The sequence below is a fragment of the Thunnus albacares genome, chromosome 23 (genome assembly GCF_914725855.1).
Source record: "Thunnus albacares chromosome 23, fThuAlb1.1, whole genome shotgun sequence".
In the NCBI taxonomy this organism is placed as follows: Eukaryota; Metazoa; Chordata; class Actinopteri; order Scombriformes; family Scombridae; genus Thunnus; species Thunnus albacares.
The window spans coordinates 17,222,101-17,238,288 of NC_058128.1; the positions used below are offsets into that span (position 1 = coordinate 17,222,101).

General features: G+C 38.7%; 2 protein-coding genes across 4 annotated transcripts in view; one reads left to right on the forward strand and one right to left on the reverse strand.

Annotated features, from left to right (window-relative positions):
- Positions 1-12,191, reverse strand: part of tbc1d22a (TBC1 domain family, member 22a) — a 133,120-nt gene extending 120,929 nt beyond the window's left edge. For 2 of the 3 annotated variants that reach the window (XM_044343296.1, XM_044343294.1), the window contains exons 1-5: positions 11,971-12,191; positions 11,458-11,514; positions 6,018-6,201; positions 5,431-5,680; positions 1,505-1,687 (exon numbers count right to left, since the gene is read on the reverse strand). In XM_044343296.1, the coding sequence (XP_044199231.1) occupies positions 1,505-1,687; positions 5,431-5,680; positions 6,018-6,201; positions 11,458-11,514; positions 11,971-12,032 (736 nt within the window). In that variant the 5' untranslated portion in view covers positions 12,033-12,191. The remainder of the gene's footprint in view (positions 1-1,504; positions 1,688-5,430; positions 5,681-6,017; positions 6,202-11,457; positions 11,515-11,970) is intronic. The other variant, XM_044343295.1, reaches the window with a different exon arrangement.
- A 2,517-nt stretch (positions 12,192-14,708) lies between these two features.
- cerk (ceramide kinase) overlaps positions 14,709-16,188 on the forward strand; it is a 41,925-nt gene continuing 40,445 nt past the window's right edge. Inside the window, exon 1 of the mRNA XM_044344069.1 lies at positions 14,709-14,975. Coding sequence (XP_044200004.1) covers positions 14,807-14,975 — 169 coding nt within the window. The 5' untranslated portion in view covers positions 14,709-14,806. The remainder of the gene's footprint in view (positions 14,976-16,188) is intronic.

Sequence of the window (16,188 nt, forward strand, 5' to 3'; positions counted from 1 at the left end):
ACTGAAATATTTCTGACACACTCTTGGTGTTTAGCATATTTAGAGTATTTAGGCGCATAAGCCATTATTTGTTAAACACAGCACTTTTCTGATTCTCTTCAGGCACTCTTCTTCTCCTCATGCTCCCTTTTTGTCACGCTCTCACACTCTACTCAAGGACAACAGATGTGCATTTTAAGTCTTAACATCGAGCATATATGAAGGTAAAGAGGCTTTTAACAGAGATTTTACAGCGAGTTCAAGAGTGCGCCATCCACTAATAATCAGCACATCACTGATATTTTCTTATGAGTAAGTCTCTGTGCTTTTAACCAAACTGACTAGCTGAGGTCAGGGCGACAAGCTACCAACTACAATTTCAAGCAATATTTTTCTTTCGGCACAAATTTTAACAGCACACCCAGAGCACACAGTGTATGAAAACAGTATTTGGAAATCCGAGAACTATGACTGCTAAATTAATGAGATGATACAGATAAAAATACGTTGTCTTAACCTGTATGTTGACAGCATCATTAAGGCAATTAACTGTTATGACAGGATTTCATTTGGCTAAAAGTATAACCACACTTTTCCTATAGATTGTGATTGTAATTCATAATCATAATTAATATTGCTAACTCAAGGAACACAATATTTAACTGCACAGTTTGCATTTTACATCAACATCTTTAGTTTTTATTTTCCATTTTAAATTAAATGTCTTATTACTAATGATATACCAACAATATATGTTTACCAATTGTTTAAATACAAAATGTGCTACTTTGGCAGCCCTATCCTCTAAATGTTTGTTTCTATAAAAGAGCTGGTGTAACTGAAAATGCTGCTGTGGTCTAACCAGATGTTAAGTAATTGCTTTTCCACCTTCCTGACATGCAACCATAGCTTTAATAACTACATATAACTCTATAGATCCTTGACAGTTAATACTCTGTTTCCGCGAGTGTAAGCACTTCACCACATAATATCCTTTCTTTAAATTACAGACTGGTCGCTGGATGGATCTAAACATTCATATACTCAGACTTGTTGGTGCGCAGCAGTCGCCAAAAGTTAGTTTCAGAGGACAGAAAGTCATCTGCTGAGAGGGGGGTCTGTGGGGATTTCATGGCCACTGGGGTGCCAGTGGTAGGAAACAAAGTCTCTAGGGTTGGATAAACAATAAAGGCCTGTCGTTTGCTTAGAACAAAGGCCTGTCATTTGCTTTTGTTGTTGGTGGTATTTTTTCCCCTCGTAATCTGCATGTCCAGATGGCTGGATGACTTTCCCCCTCACAGCATCGTTAAAAGCGCGGCACAGCTGGCAGACTGAGAGTGAGCAAACTAAGAGTGAGAAGCAAAAGAGCGCAAGGAAATGAAAAAGTAAAGGAGCATTGAGAAAAAAAAAAGCTCAAAGATGTAGCGTGACACACAACAGTAGTGCGACAAGTGGACCGTGCAAGAGCACACACTGTAACACACACTAACAGTTATGTGGACGCTGCAGGATGAGTATCTCTTACCCAGATCTGTGTTGGGCCCAGCCAATAACTGTTTGAACTTATCCAGACGGGATGCTTCCCTCTCGGTCATGGCCGGAGTGCCAGATGTGTTCTGGTCAGCCATGCGAGCCACTAGCGGGATGACGGGCGGCCGGTGGGGCAGAGACCGCTGTCTGTGCAGAGCTGCGTGCTCACCAGCTGCATCTGGTGGAAGGATAAAGAGATGAGAGAGGGAAAAAGGTTACATAAACACAGAGACAACAAACAGAGGGCTTTCAGATGATGCTGCACATGATCTTGTGGGTATTGTAAAGGTCTATAGCTTTTTTCCAAACTGATGAGAACATCTGTCAATACACGTAAACACCAATGTTTGGGGATCGGGGATTATGCGTTTGGAGAGTGTGAGAAGTTTTGTATCCAAACAAAGAATTTGCTCGTCTTAAAGCTAAAAATGCTAATGTCAGAAAGCTAACATGCCGATGTTCAGCAGGTCCAATGTTTACAATGTTCACCACCACCTTAGTTTAGTGTTTTAGCACACAAATCATGCTACTTAGCACTAAGTTTAGTCATAACTCATAAGTTTTGCAGGTATTTGGTCATAAACCCAAAATTTGACTTGTTGATGGCACTAGATGAAGTCATGAGATCACCAACTGATTACAATTCATCATGAAGGGATCATGAATGTTGGCACCAAATCTTGGGTTGATCCATTAAGTAGATTTTGACATGATTCACTGGATATTGAAAACTCTGAAAAGGGGTGGACCGACCAGCCAACAGACCAACATCGCCATCCTTAAAACTTTAATCAGTGAACTGTGCCCAGGATAATTGTGATTACAAAAGACCCTGTGGTTTACACCAAAGCTACATGGTAGTCCAACATTAACTTTCGTCTGAACAGAGCCTTCTTTGATTCTGTCTTGTACAGTTTTTGTATCCCTGTATTAATGTACTGTAACTTTCCATGTTGGTTTGCTTCCTTGTTAGCTTGTTTGTTATAAGAGTAAAAAATAGAAGGGCTGCTTTTTCAGTTGAACTGAGCTATATTAAGTATACTGCGATATGCAACGTGTAATTCATATTGCACTTGAGAGTAGGAATATGGCAAAGACAAGACAATGTACTACATCATGCCACAGTAACGTAAATTTAGAAACCAATGTGACTATTGCCTTTTAGCTATAACATTGTTTGGCTTTTTTAGCCCAGTAGTAATGAATGCAGTTACTGTGGCTTGTTTTGTAATGAGCCTCCAGGATGGCAGCAGTTGTTGCAAAATCTTTGTGATTCAACTGTGCAGCCTCTGTAATGGGTAGACTAATATATTAATTCAGTCTGCTGAGGACCACATGTTCCCCCAGATGCACTTAAAAAGACAGAGTTACACAGAGCGAAACAGAGACACTGCAGACAAGTCATGAACAAGCTAGATGGTGAGGCTGGGACGTCGATGTGGAGAGGGATGCATACTGTCACACTGGACGCTAAGCAAAAGTTTATTAAAGATCCCTGTGAGGAGTGCTGCCAATATTTCTCAGCGCAAATCACCACAAATCTGCTGCAGGTAGAGTCACACAAACACCACATTGCAATTAAGAGAACTGGAATGGTGCCTATTTTAATATCCTTTTCAATTTTTACAAGAACAAATAAAAACCTACAATCTGTTCTCAACTGCTTTATTTGCACTTACAAAAATTAAAAAAGATTATTAAAGCCAGTGGCAGCTTCTTTGTAGTGGAACCTCTTGTGTGATTTTAACAATATGCCCTCTTTATAGTGCATTTAATAAATTTTATCTTCCAAAAGGGCCATAAAAGAAAAAGCCAAGTTAGACAAGTAATGCTCACTTGTCTGCCACAATATGCTGCATCACTTATTACAAATAAGGAAAGGAAAAATACATGAATGCAAGTGCACAAACAAACAGAGAGCACTCTCCCAAACGCCTATTATGGACAATTACTGTAGCATAGTGTGTATTTTTTTTCCAGAACACTCAAGGGACGCAAGAGGCTGCAGAGAGCCCACTGGCCACCGATTTCTCTGTGTGAGTGTGTTTGTGAGGCCCTTGTTCTCTTAGTTCCAGAGTAGTGGCATGGTGAGTGCCAAGTACGAGTATATACTGTATATGAGTATACGGAGGGAGTCCAGGGCTCTCTAATGACAGCCATGCTGTATCTAATTAGGCTGGGCGAAGCATCCTTTACTGTCATCACACACACACATACAGTACATACATTCTGAAGGAGGAGAGGTGACGAGAGGAGAGGAGAGGAGAGGAGAGGAGAGGTGACGAGAGGAGAGGGCAAAGCCTTGGAATAAATGAAAATCAAATATACAGTTTCATAAAACACAGCATACCAGCTGTCTGACTTACTGTACTGTACGTCACATTGTTTACCCACCCGCCAAGTACATTAGGTGTGTATTTACTTAAGTCTTGTATTGATAAGCGTCTGTGTTTTCTCAAGATACCCACTAAAGGCGTAAAGGGTGTCGTCTTACAGATCTCCTTGTCCGCGCATGACGTGACAGCGCACGCAGGCCTGTGCTGTGTCTCCTCTGAGGAGATAAGAGGAACTGCCTAGGAACTGCTTACGTAATCTATATCTAAACACACTCAGCAACAAGCCGAATGGCAGACAAGCAGGCAGACGACCTACAAGACGGGCCAACAGTCAGCCAGACGTTCATGATGTACAGCGTCTGCCGCTGCTACTGATGTTACAGTCTATAAAGCAAAAGTACAATCTCTTCACAACTTTCCTCTTTTGAGAGTAGTTGTTGTGTAGGTTAAAAGGACATGCTCAGGAGAAACAGACTCAAACTAAGAAGGGATGGTTGCACTGTCATCTGATGTTTATCTGTAAGAGCACAGTAAGGTAAAAGCAGAGGAAGGGGCAGAAACACCTGCCTCAAGGACTGAAAATTGCTCTTCACTACAGCAGATTTTTTTTCTCTTGCTTTTTTTATTGTGATTATGAGAGAAGATTAGTCGACTAATCGATTAGTTGACTGACAGAAAATTAATTGCCAACTATTTTGATAATTGACTAATCGTAGTCAATTTTTTTAATAAAAAAACCCCAAATTCTCCTGTTCCAGTTTCTCATATGTGAATATTTTCTGGTTTCTTTAGTCCTCTATGATAGTAAACTGACTATGTTAATAGTGATCAACATTTTTCACCATTGATTGATTGACATTAATTGTGAAAATAATCAACAGATTAAATCGATGATGAAAATAATCGTCAGCGGCAGCCCTAATAATATTAAAATGTTATGTAAGATAATTTTGTCAGTGACATTGAAAGACACCTAATATATGTAAATAAGGATCATTTTCCACACTTAACAGTATCTTTAATTAAAACTTGAATGCCTTGGTTATAAAGACTTCAGTCTTTGTATGTAACTGTGTCAATGCTGAGCACTATACATACTCCATAAACCAAAAGCAAGTCAAATCAAAGCTCAACACTGGCAGTCTGCTCTGCTCACAGATAACATCTGCCAAAACATTTTCCTCCTATTTCTCTGCTGTTTGGACTCTGCTGGGTGGTTCTGTTGCAACATGATGTTATTTGAATATGGTGGCGCACAGCAGCTGTGATGCCACAGTAAATGAAGAAAAAAACGGATGCAGACAAAAAAACATTATATAGTGTGTTGTATGAGTGAGCAAGATATGAGCTAAGACCCTGAATATGTTTATTTTCTGGAGCGAATGTTTCACAAAGCATATATTTTCTATCTTATAAAGCATTTATTCTATCTATGGCACAGGAATAACAGTTAACAGCTTTAGATTATAATAGTCTTATTATTCCATAAGACTGGTGCTCTAAAAGTAAAAGCAGTCGAGCTTTTATTATGCAGGTGAGGAAAAAAAAAAAACTTTTTGGACACTGAGCAATGGTGTTCACTAACCTTTAGGTGACCCAATTGGAGCTTCGCTGTGGGACTTCACAAGGCGACCGTCAGTGTAAGGGCTGCTTTGGGAGGCAAATGACACCTCTGGACTGGTCACATCTCCCTCCTCCACTCTGTCCTCCTCATCTTCCTCATCCTCCTCCTCATCCTCTGCCACTTCCTCCTGTGTGTCCTCTTCTCTTTGTTCCAGCTCTGTTGTGTCATCCTGCCGCTGTCTCTCCTGCTGCTTGCTGTGATTCTCAATCACCTGGACATTTGACAGAAAAAACAAGGTACTGATGAGCTTTAGGTTTTACTGATTTTGGATATAACTTGTTAAAAATCCATGTAAAATATTAAAAGTGTGCAGTTCTCTTTACTTGGTAAACAAAGTTGGCAACTTAAGATTTATAGTGACTAAGGTTATAAGTGACTATACTAAAAATTGTTTGCATACACCAATCTTAAAATGACAGCAGTATATCTTACAGACACCTAACTTCAATTTCAATCCTTCCAAAATGGCCTTTACTGACATTTGTTTGAGAAACTGTGATTTTTAGCAACTGCTCCTGATTATGATGCTCTTGCATCTGGTCATTCACCTTATTGGCAGTCTCCATGACTACCTCTATGTTGAGGTTCTGTGCAGCCATGGCCAGTAACTCGTCGTCATCGTCCCCGACATCCCAGGCGTCACTTGTGATGCTCTCAAACTCCTGAAAGGTGGTAGCCTTCTTGGGTTTGCCTGGTGTGGCTGGAGGAGGCTTGTTGCCTGCTTTAATTAAGCTGGACAACAGAGACGTGACCATGAAGACAGAGAAGATAAGAGAAAGAGGATAAGATTAGAGAAATTGAAAGAACGGCAAGTGGGGGTGGAGTTGGGGTAGGGAAAGGGGAAAAGTGGCAAAGAGGCAGAGAAGGAGACAAAAGGAGAGGGTGATAAGGTAAATAAGCAGACAGTGAGGATAAGGGGAAAAAGACAGAGATATGAACAGTGAATCATTTAAACACTGACAGGTGCATAAACAAAAAGCAACAAAAAAAACTAGCCCTTTGAAAAAAGTGAAGAGCTTAAAAATCAATAAATTAACATTTGGCCTGAACAAAGTCTATAAAATATTAACATTTTACACACTGAAATTGATAGTACTACCAGTGATAATACACAGTCAGCACCTCTACACACACAGACTCTTAATCAAAAGCAGGTCTCTAAAACCTAACAGGACTGAATCTGAGCTGCTTTCTTTGTGCTGCAAGGACACCATTTCATTCTGCCAATGGGAACAAGAAACGAAACAGAAAAAAAGAGATTTCAATTAAACTTAACTGTTCCCGATCTCAATTAAACTTCCTCCTGACCCATGGTTAATCCATCTGATTGTTCCTCCCTGGCCTCATACAGTATCCCTGTTAGGATTACACCTAGATCTAATACCCACCATCCTATGCGTCCTGTGTTTTCAACTGCTAGGCTAGATAATTTGATTGCATTCTGCTGTAGTAACTCCAGTTCAGCTAAGTCACTCGATTCTGTTGTCTTTGCTCTTTTAAACACTCAATCCGTGTCTAACAAATCTTTTATTCTCAGTGACCTAATTACAGCCCATAATTACGATTTCCTATTCCTTACTGAGACCTAGCTTAAACCTGGGAAATGCTCCCCCCTAGTGGAGCTCTGCCAACCCAATTATAATTTTCTGAATGCTCCTAGGTTAACACGTCATGGTGGCAGCACTGCAACCGTTTTTAAGAATAATTTTATTTGTATTCCATTCAGCTTTTTAGTTTTGAAATTCTTTCTTTTAAAAACTGGTGTGTGACAACCCAATTTGCTCTGTAATTGTTTATCGACCACCCAATTCAAATGGGTTTTCTTGATGAATTCTCAGAGTTGCTGTTCTCTCTTGTGGTTGAATTTGACAAGGCTATTATAGTTGGTGATTTTAACATCCATATTGACAATCCATTTAACTCATTTGCCTTGGATTTTTTTAAACATCTGCAATTTTTTTAAACTTGTGCAGCATGTCTCTGGATTTAACCATAACCGCGGACTCACCCCTGACTTAGTTTTGACTCTGGACACGTCTCTTAATTCCTTGAATACGATTGATTTAGTCTCTGACCATAAATGTATTATCTTTTGTGTACACTTACTACCTACTACAATAACTCAGAGATGTAAAATCTGCTCCCACATCTTTAATGAATAATCAGCTGTCTTGTTTTTAAGCTTTTTCTCTAGTCTGGCCTATTGCCCTCCTCACTTCACTAATATTAATGATTTTGTTAGTTGGTTTAATGATTTATGCGCATCAGTTCTTGATTTTTCTGCTCCATTCATTTCCAGGTCTGTCCCAGTTATTAACACAACTCCCTGGATCAATGACAGTATCAGAAAACAAAGAAGGGAATACAGGAAGGCAAAACATAGATGGAAAAAACTAATCTTGAAGTTCATCAATTCCATCTGAAGGAGTTATTGCTTGAACTGAATCAAACTATTAAATATGCGCGAACAGCTTACTTTTCTGACTTAATTAACAGTCATAGAAATAATCCAAGGTTTCTGTTTAGCACTATCAACCAGCTTGTAAATCCCTCTCTTCCTGCCATTCCTGCCTCTTCTTCTTCTGACTGTGAAAACTTCTTATCTGTCTTTGTTGGCAAGATCAATTGTCTGAGGTTGCATTTTACCCCTACTGTGTTACCCTCCATTCAGCTGTCTAATTTTACTAATTTTCTCCCATTTCCCTCCAGTCCCTTAAAACACTGTAGCCCAAATGCGTCCCTCCTCCAGCTCATGTGATATGATCCCCACTGAATTTCTTAAATCCGTCCTTCCTGTATTAGTTCCAAGCCTGCTCTCCATTATTAATTATTCTCTCACATCTGGGTCTGTACCTGATTATTTTAAAATCACCAGTGTCCTGCCTCTCCTTAAAAAAAACCCTCTCTCAACCCAGCCCAGTTAGAGAATTATAGACCAACCTCCAAGTTACCTTTCCTGTCCAAAATCCTTGAAAAATTGTTACTGACCAACTCCTGAAGTTGGTTGAGGATCATAAAATCTTTGATAATTTTCAGTCCAGCTTTCATCACAAGCACAGTACTGAGACTGCATTATTTAGAGTAACTTATGACATTCTCATGCATGCAGACATAGGGGAATATTCCACTCTCATCCTAATTGATTTAACTGCTGCCTCCTTCTATACCATCAATCAGGCCATCTAACTTGACAGGCCTTGATGGGCATTTCTGGCACAGCTTTAAACTGGTTTCATTCATATTTAACAAATAAATATTTTAATGTCTGTGTCAGTAATCATGTGACCTTGTTAGCTCTCCTCCAGTGCGGAGTCCCCCAGGGTTCCGTTCTTGGGCCATTCCTGTTCTCATTATACATGCTTCCTCTGGGTCAGTCATATCACTGTTATGCCGATGATACACAGATCTAATTCTCTACCAAACCTAATAATTTGAACCAACTGTCCTCTCTCCATGATTGTTTAGCCGACACCAAAGAGTGGACGACTCAAAATTTCCTCCACCTAAACCCTGGTCCTAATAACTTTGCCACTGTAGCTACTCAGTTTATTGGGCCACTTCACCCAAACATTAAATCCACTGCTAAGAATCATCTTTGACCAGTATATAACATTTGACCATCATATTCATAAGCTTGTCCAGTCCTGTTTCCATCAGTTAAGAAATATTGCAAAATAAGACCTATATTGTCCTCTACTGATCTTGAACAATTAATCCACACATTCATTTTCTCCCGGCTAGTCTACCGTGACTCCCTCTACACATACCTCAGTCAGTCTGCTCTAAAACATGCAGTTAGTCCGAAATGCAGCAGCCAGACTTCTAATCAGAACCAGCCGTGGGTCCCACATTACCCTTGTTCTTGCTTCCCTCCACTGGCTTCCTGAAAATTCTGAATCACCTACAAGATCCTGCTGATTACGTATAAAGCACTCCATGACCTTGCCTCTAGCTACATTTCTGACCTCGTCGTTCCTCATTCCACTTCTCAACCACTACAATCCTCAAACGTCAGCCTTTTATTCATCCCCCACACTAACCACAAAACAAAAGGTGACCGCGCCTTTGCAGTCTTAGCCCCAACTCTGTGGAATCATCTTCCACAATCAATTAGATCTGCTGAACTTTTGGACTGTTTTACGTGGTGCCTAAAAACCCATTTATATCGGCAAGCCTTTCTACAGACCTCCATTCCTGTTCTCATATCTTGTTTCATTTCAGTTTGGTCTGTTTCTCTCTGTGCAATGTTATATTTTAATATTGTAAATTACACTATTTTGTTAATCTATTTGTTTAATTTTGTATGTGTGTGTGTGTGTTTGTGGAGCACTTTGTAACTGTGTGTTTTAAGAAGTGCTATATAAATAAAGCTTTACTAACTTACTGTTTTATCATGCAATGCAGAAAAAGGGAGGTGGGAGGCGGGCAGTAGAGGAAAGAGTGCTCTGTGTAGTAAAAGTAGTGCTCTGATTTCTTACAAAGACGAGGATTACCATAATAAAGCAGGAGACTTGTCAATATTAGCTGACTTCCATCACAACTTAGAAGAAAAGAGAGCGCCTGAACTTATGCCCCGACAAAAAACAAGCAAATTAAACTCAACCCTCTGTGGAAATCCATATTATTAAACATCAGTCAAAAGAAAGAAAAGGATTACTATGGAATAATAGTCAGTTGTTCTATTTCTGAATGTGTGGGTGTTTGAGGGAATGGGGAATAGTCGTTTATTTTAATACTGTCACACATCCCAGACCTGTGAGTGGTACTCTATAGTCTGGAAAAAATTATATTTAACTTCCAACTTCTGTTTCAGTTCTTAGATCATGTAATCATTTGTACTGAGAATGATTACAAGCTTTTCAACTTAGTTACAATGAAACAAACTTAAAGCATGCCTTATTTCCTTAAAGCTACTCATGCAGCCAGATACCAACAAGATTTTCTGGTAGGTTCACTTTCTCAGACATAAGAAGAAGAGCAGGCAAAAAGTTACACTGCAAGACCAAATATAATATATATAGTTTCACACATTCAAATATGTTGGCAACATCCCAAACTGTGATGTCACAAGCCGGCGTCTTCAGTCACCTGTCAAATTGCAAAACAGCTGCTTCCACATTCCTGATTGGGATGTGGCCAAAAGTTCAACATGTTGTTAAGTGTCAATCCATGGAGGATAGTGCAGCAGCTGTTTCCTATCTTCTGTGAGTGGCTGGTTAGCTGCTCTTTAAGATCTTTTTTGTTGTTTTGGGTTTGGTTTTTTTTCATCTTAAATGTCTACTGCCAGTCAATTGGGATGTGAGAAATCTATATAAACTCCAAAGTACTAGCCTAATAGTTCATTAAAGGTCTTGTGTGATCAACTATGAGGTAGGTGCTGGTGGTTTTCAAATGAGGAAGCACCTCAACCCCATCACATTTATGCACAGACTTGTTCGCTTCATCAACTTCTGCTTTATTTAAACAGCACTGTGCTGAATCAAAGCCCAACAGTTCAACTTACGCCTTCATCTGGGGCAAAATAGGAATACTGGGTTGAAAACCACTTTTTATACTTTTCCAAACATCACAAGTCATCCCATATGATAATCACATCATTTGGTAATCAAGCCATCATGGTTATCGACACATTAACCTCACAGATGATTAATCATTCCCCTTCCATTTGAAGATGGAGAGAGAGAGTGTACCCTTTGGCCTAATCCACGCCAGAAAAACTTGTTCATTTGTCAAAATGTAGTCTAATTAATGAGCACTGATGGAGCCTTCCAAGATATGGGGAGATACTTTCATCTAATATTTCACCAAGAACCAATTTGTCACATCAGCTTTTAAAAATATGTGGGAGGAAAGAGGAGGGCCAAGAACTTCAGCTAGTGTTTCAAGTATAGTAGAAACTAAGAGGAGCAAAAGTATTACAACTAGCCAAACTACTCCAACAAAATCACAGTGAGCCTTACCAACCATGACAAAGTGCATTTAACTTACTTAGCATGAAGGAGTGGGTCGAAAGGTGGGTGTTGTGCGCCGTACACATGCTGAATGCTGAGGAAGTGGAGAAGAGAGAATGTAAACCAATGAGCTAATTCATGAGTGGTTGTCATGTTAGCTTCCCTAATATTCAAAACAATATCAGTTAACGCTGTAATACTGCGACTAAGTGTGATTTATAAGAAATAGCATCATTACGTTGTAAGGGCATAGCTACTCCGTGATATAAAATGGTTGATGTGTCATTAGTTACAACTCTGTGTTAGCCGCTGTTAGCAACGTAGTTAGCTCTTCGACAGCTACGAGCAGCGAGGTGTAAACTGTGTCTGTGAGACTTAATTCGCCGCAGACAATGCTACATAACAGGGTGTGAAACTCGCAAACTGTGTGCAGCATCGCAGGCCAGTCAGTGAAAGTGAAACTTTTGCGTTTGAAGCTCAACAGTGCGGCGTCAGATGAATAAGGCTAGCTATGCTAAGCTATCCAGCTAGGAGGTAACACGTCACTCACCTGCCGGGAACCTTCGCTGCGTTTCTTTTCCAGAACTGCTTCTTGTTTCCGTCACTCGACATTTTCTTGACAGCCCTAAACACAAGCACCCGAACGCTGTCGTTATTTGTAAAACGTGAAATATTGTGTTTATTTACACCAGCTCCCCTCCTCTAAAACTCAAAAAGCTGCCATGTTGATACTGCCCTAATCGGTGAGCAAACGCGGCTGCAATTGGCTTGGAGCAGCACTTCCTTGCCGCGGGCCAATCACAAGTGAGATCTGCTGTTAGGTGGCTGTAGAGGCTGGTGACGTCATGCTGCACTGTCTTCTGCTTTGTTGACAGAAAAACTACAAACTGTGTGTCAATCAGAAGAGAGACCACCAGCATCAGGACCACCAGCTGGGAGGGAGAGAATATTTGCCATTTCCTGAATAGTTTATATTGATAATTTGATGTATCTATAGTTTCGGCAGGGTTACTATTGTTTGTGAAACATTATTTATACAGTTGCCATACATTATTATTCAAACACAAATTTTAAAAGTGGTGGTATTTACAGAACATAAAATAATGCTTTTCTAGAAATATAATTTTATATTGATGAACGGAATGATGACTTAATCCCAAACTCAGTATCTTCATTTTTATTTTATGGCTCTTCACAATTTGTGTATCCATTCTGGATTATTTTATCTTGATTTTTATGTTTAGGATTTCACATTACTTTTTACTTCTTGTTTTGACTGTCAAGCACTTTGTAACTATGTTTTGAAAGGTGCTATATAAATAAAGTTATTATTATTATTATTACTGACTGCAGCTTTTCTTCTCTGACCCAAAATTATCAACAAGCCAATTAATCAATTCACTCTTCTTATAACGGAGTTTCTCTTGACACAATGCAGTATGGCATCTTTCCACCTACTCACCATTAACCTAAGTAGGATATTGAAGTTGATACATCCTGTCCCAAATGTTTTTGCTTCTAATTACAAAGTGAGCTTATGATACAACACTTCTAAAGTCTAAAAAAATAAAGAACAGAAAGAAATTATTATACACATAAGAAAAATGCACAAAATGTCACACAACCTTAGACTAGTTACCTTCAGTAATTAATCATTCCCAACTACCACAGTAAAATCCTGTTTTTTCATGATGTGTCAAAAATACAAAACAATGATCAGCTCAAAAATTTACTGCGCTCAGTCACTGTGATGAACCTCGTTAGTGAGCACATAAATCGTGCTAGTGTAAAATATTAGTTTTGATCACAATGTAATTTCCTTATTTGTTTACTCAGTTTAAAATCTATCCAGGTAAATTGTTTGCTGTTTTTTCAGAAATGAGACATCCACCTGTTTGGTTTGACAATATTAGAAGAAGAAGAAGACAAACTTTACTTTGACAAAAAAACCTATATTTTTTATTAACTGTATTGTACTTTGTCACACACATGACATCCACTGTGTGTGTGTACACGTGCACACACAAACCAAGAGTATGAAAGGAAATGACAAACTTATGGGGAGAAATGGGGCAAAATAAGATATCTTTATTACTATAGTATTACATCATCTTAAAATCAGCTCAGTTTCCGCTGAGTTAAAAGCAGAGTTTGGGGTTGCTGTGGAAGGCACTTAAACACAGTTGGAGTTTACTCATCATTTTTTGTTCATGCTGATGTTTGCCTCATAATGATCGCTGCTTGAAGGTGATAAAGGTTAAGGTTGTTATTCAAACATGCAGTCTGGAAGAGCATGGAAACCCCTGACTGCTTTGAGTCATGATTTAGAAAGCTGATGTGTTTATGCAAAGTGCTGATGCAGTGTGTTCCACAGAACTGAAACACAGAGGACGAAATGCGAGAGCTCTCACTCTGACCCCATTTCCCGGTACTACCAGCGTCATGTCTACTGTTAGGCTATTGGTGTTATTGGAAAAGTTGCGGATATTTTTGTTGAAATATGTAAAGTGATGTAAAGTTTATTTCTTCCTCTTCTTTTAAAAAAAAAAACTAAAATGAATGTTAATAACACATTTCAAAGGTTTTGAATTATGCAGGTGTGAATGTAGGCTCCAGGGACACCAGGGAAATTCCAAAACAGACTAAAATCATCTTTAAAAAAAATAAATTAAAGTCCTTGATAAGGTAGCATCATTTACTGTTACTGATCAACAAACGCATCAGCCATCATTGTCGTATTTTTCTTCTTTGGTAAGAAACATTACAACTTGTAGCCTACTTTAAGTATCAGTGAAAATGACATGTTAATGTAGTGACATTTACTATTTTTGCTTTGGATTTGTATTTGTCAGTACAGAGTTTGAACCACAGAATTTTTCTATGTTTTGCAGGAACAAAAACTACAAATACTTTAATAATATTTTGATTTGGTTTTTAGGGACTTTTATGCTCCGAATAGATTGATAATAACCCGATTATTAAAAAAGGCTATTACTGTTATTGTGTTTTATATATACTGTGGATTGTTATAATTGTTTGTGTGTCTGTTTATTTGTTTCTGCTTCTGTGTAAAGCGTCTTTCAGTACTTGTTGTTGTTATTATTATTATTGTTATTATTAGTAGTAGTAGTAGTAGTAGTAGTATATGCCAATAGGAGGAGTGCTGGTTAGAACTCACTTTCATGAGTTGAAAGTAGGCCAGTTTCATCTTTCCTACCGAGTGAATCGTCTTTCTTATAGACGATCTTTGTCTTAAGTCCCTTCTCCTGCTGACAGCTGGGGCCGGCCGGCACTCTGCCTCCACACACTACAGCCACCAAACGCGTTTTGTTATGCGGGCCGTCACTGAAGTTGAGATCAGAACTGTCGGTACGGCAGCGTAACCGATGACACTTCTGAGCGATATTATGGAGAAACAAGCCAAATTACTATCATCGAAGCTTTTGCTGAAGCGCAGACAGGTGGAAGTTCTTCTTAATCGCAGTGTTTTGGCGTGGAAGGACGCTGAGAAGAGCAGCAAAGGAAGATCTGGTATCAGCAACATTTCTGAAACAGGTATGTCTAAAACGCTGAAGTGAGTATGATAGCGGTGTCATCGCACGCAAAGCAGATTGTGCCACATATCTTAAAACTTAAAACAAATATATATATATATATATATATATATATATATATATATATATATATATATATATATATATATATATATATATATATATATATATATTACCAACTGTAAAAACTGAATGATAAATAGTTGTTAATAAATAAGAATACAAATTTAAAAAAACGAAACAAAAATGTATGAAGTAACCTACGTTGTTTAGTTGTATTAAAGCTTACATATCCTAGCAGCAAATAATTTGCCTTTGGTAAAATGTATTGTCACCCATGAGGGGGGCTAGAGGAGGTGGGAGGAGGGAGTGTTAAGGGGTCTGAATTCAGCTTCCCATTCGGCTCTCCTTATCAGGATCATGCACATGTTGGGGGAGCAACAGTCAGGTCATGTAGCTACTGTAGCTGAGGTCTGTACGCTGACAAGAGCAGGTCACACAGGTGGGTTTCCAGTCACAGATAATTGGGAGGCTTTGTTCCTACAAGCAAATACTACTAGGGGCTGTCTGTTAATTAACAGTAAGCTATGTTTCCCACGAAGAATGGGTTCTGTCAGTGACATGAGACAAAGTTCATTTATTCATTTATTCAATCATTGGTGAGAAGGAGGTTCTGCCCCAATGAGCTCATTTAAAATCTATAAAATATCAGCTTTTTAGAAACTTGCCTTGAATTCAGCTTGTTCACTAGAAGTTTATTCAAGAGAGCTTGATGAGGCAAAAGGAGGCAGAATTTTCAAAACACATGCAAGGTATGAATTTCTTCAGCTGAAGTTAAAACTGAAAAGCTAAAGTGGATTAAAGTGGATTAAAGTGTGGGTTTCTTCATTATATCTGTTCATCCATTCATCCGTTTTCTCTATCTGTTTAAGTCAGTTGCACCAGCTCTTCATAAATTCAAACCAGTTATAACTAAGTAGAGATTTACATGTCACTAAATTAAAACAGGTCGTACCAGACAAATTCTTACTTAATATTTTCACTCAGCTGTAACTATTGTCTTGCTAACTGACAAAGCTATTATATGCCCATTTAGACTAATGAGTAACATAAGCAGTAAAGTGTTTTGGTCAACACATCTGACATGTCACTAGATTAAAATGCTTTTCAATAACAATGTAAACTTGGAAGATGTCGTTTTCACAAAAATAGCC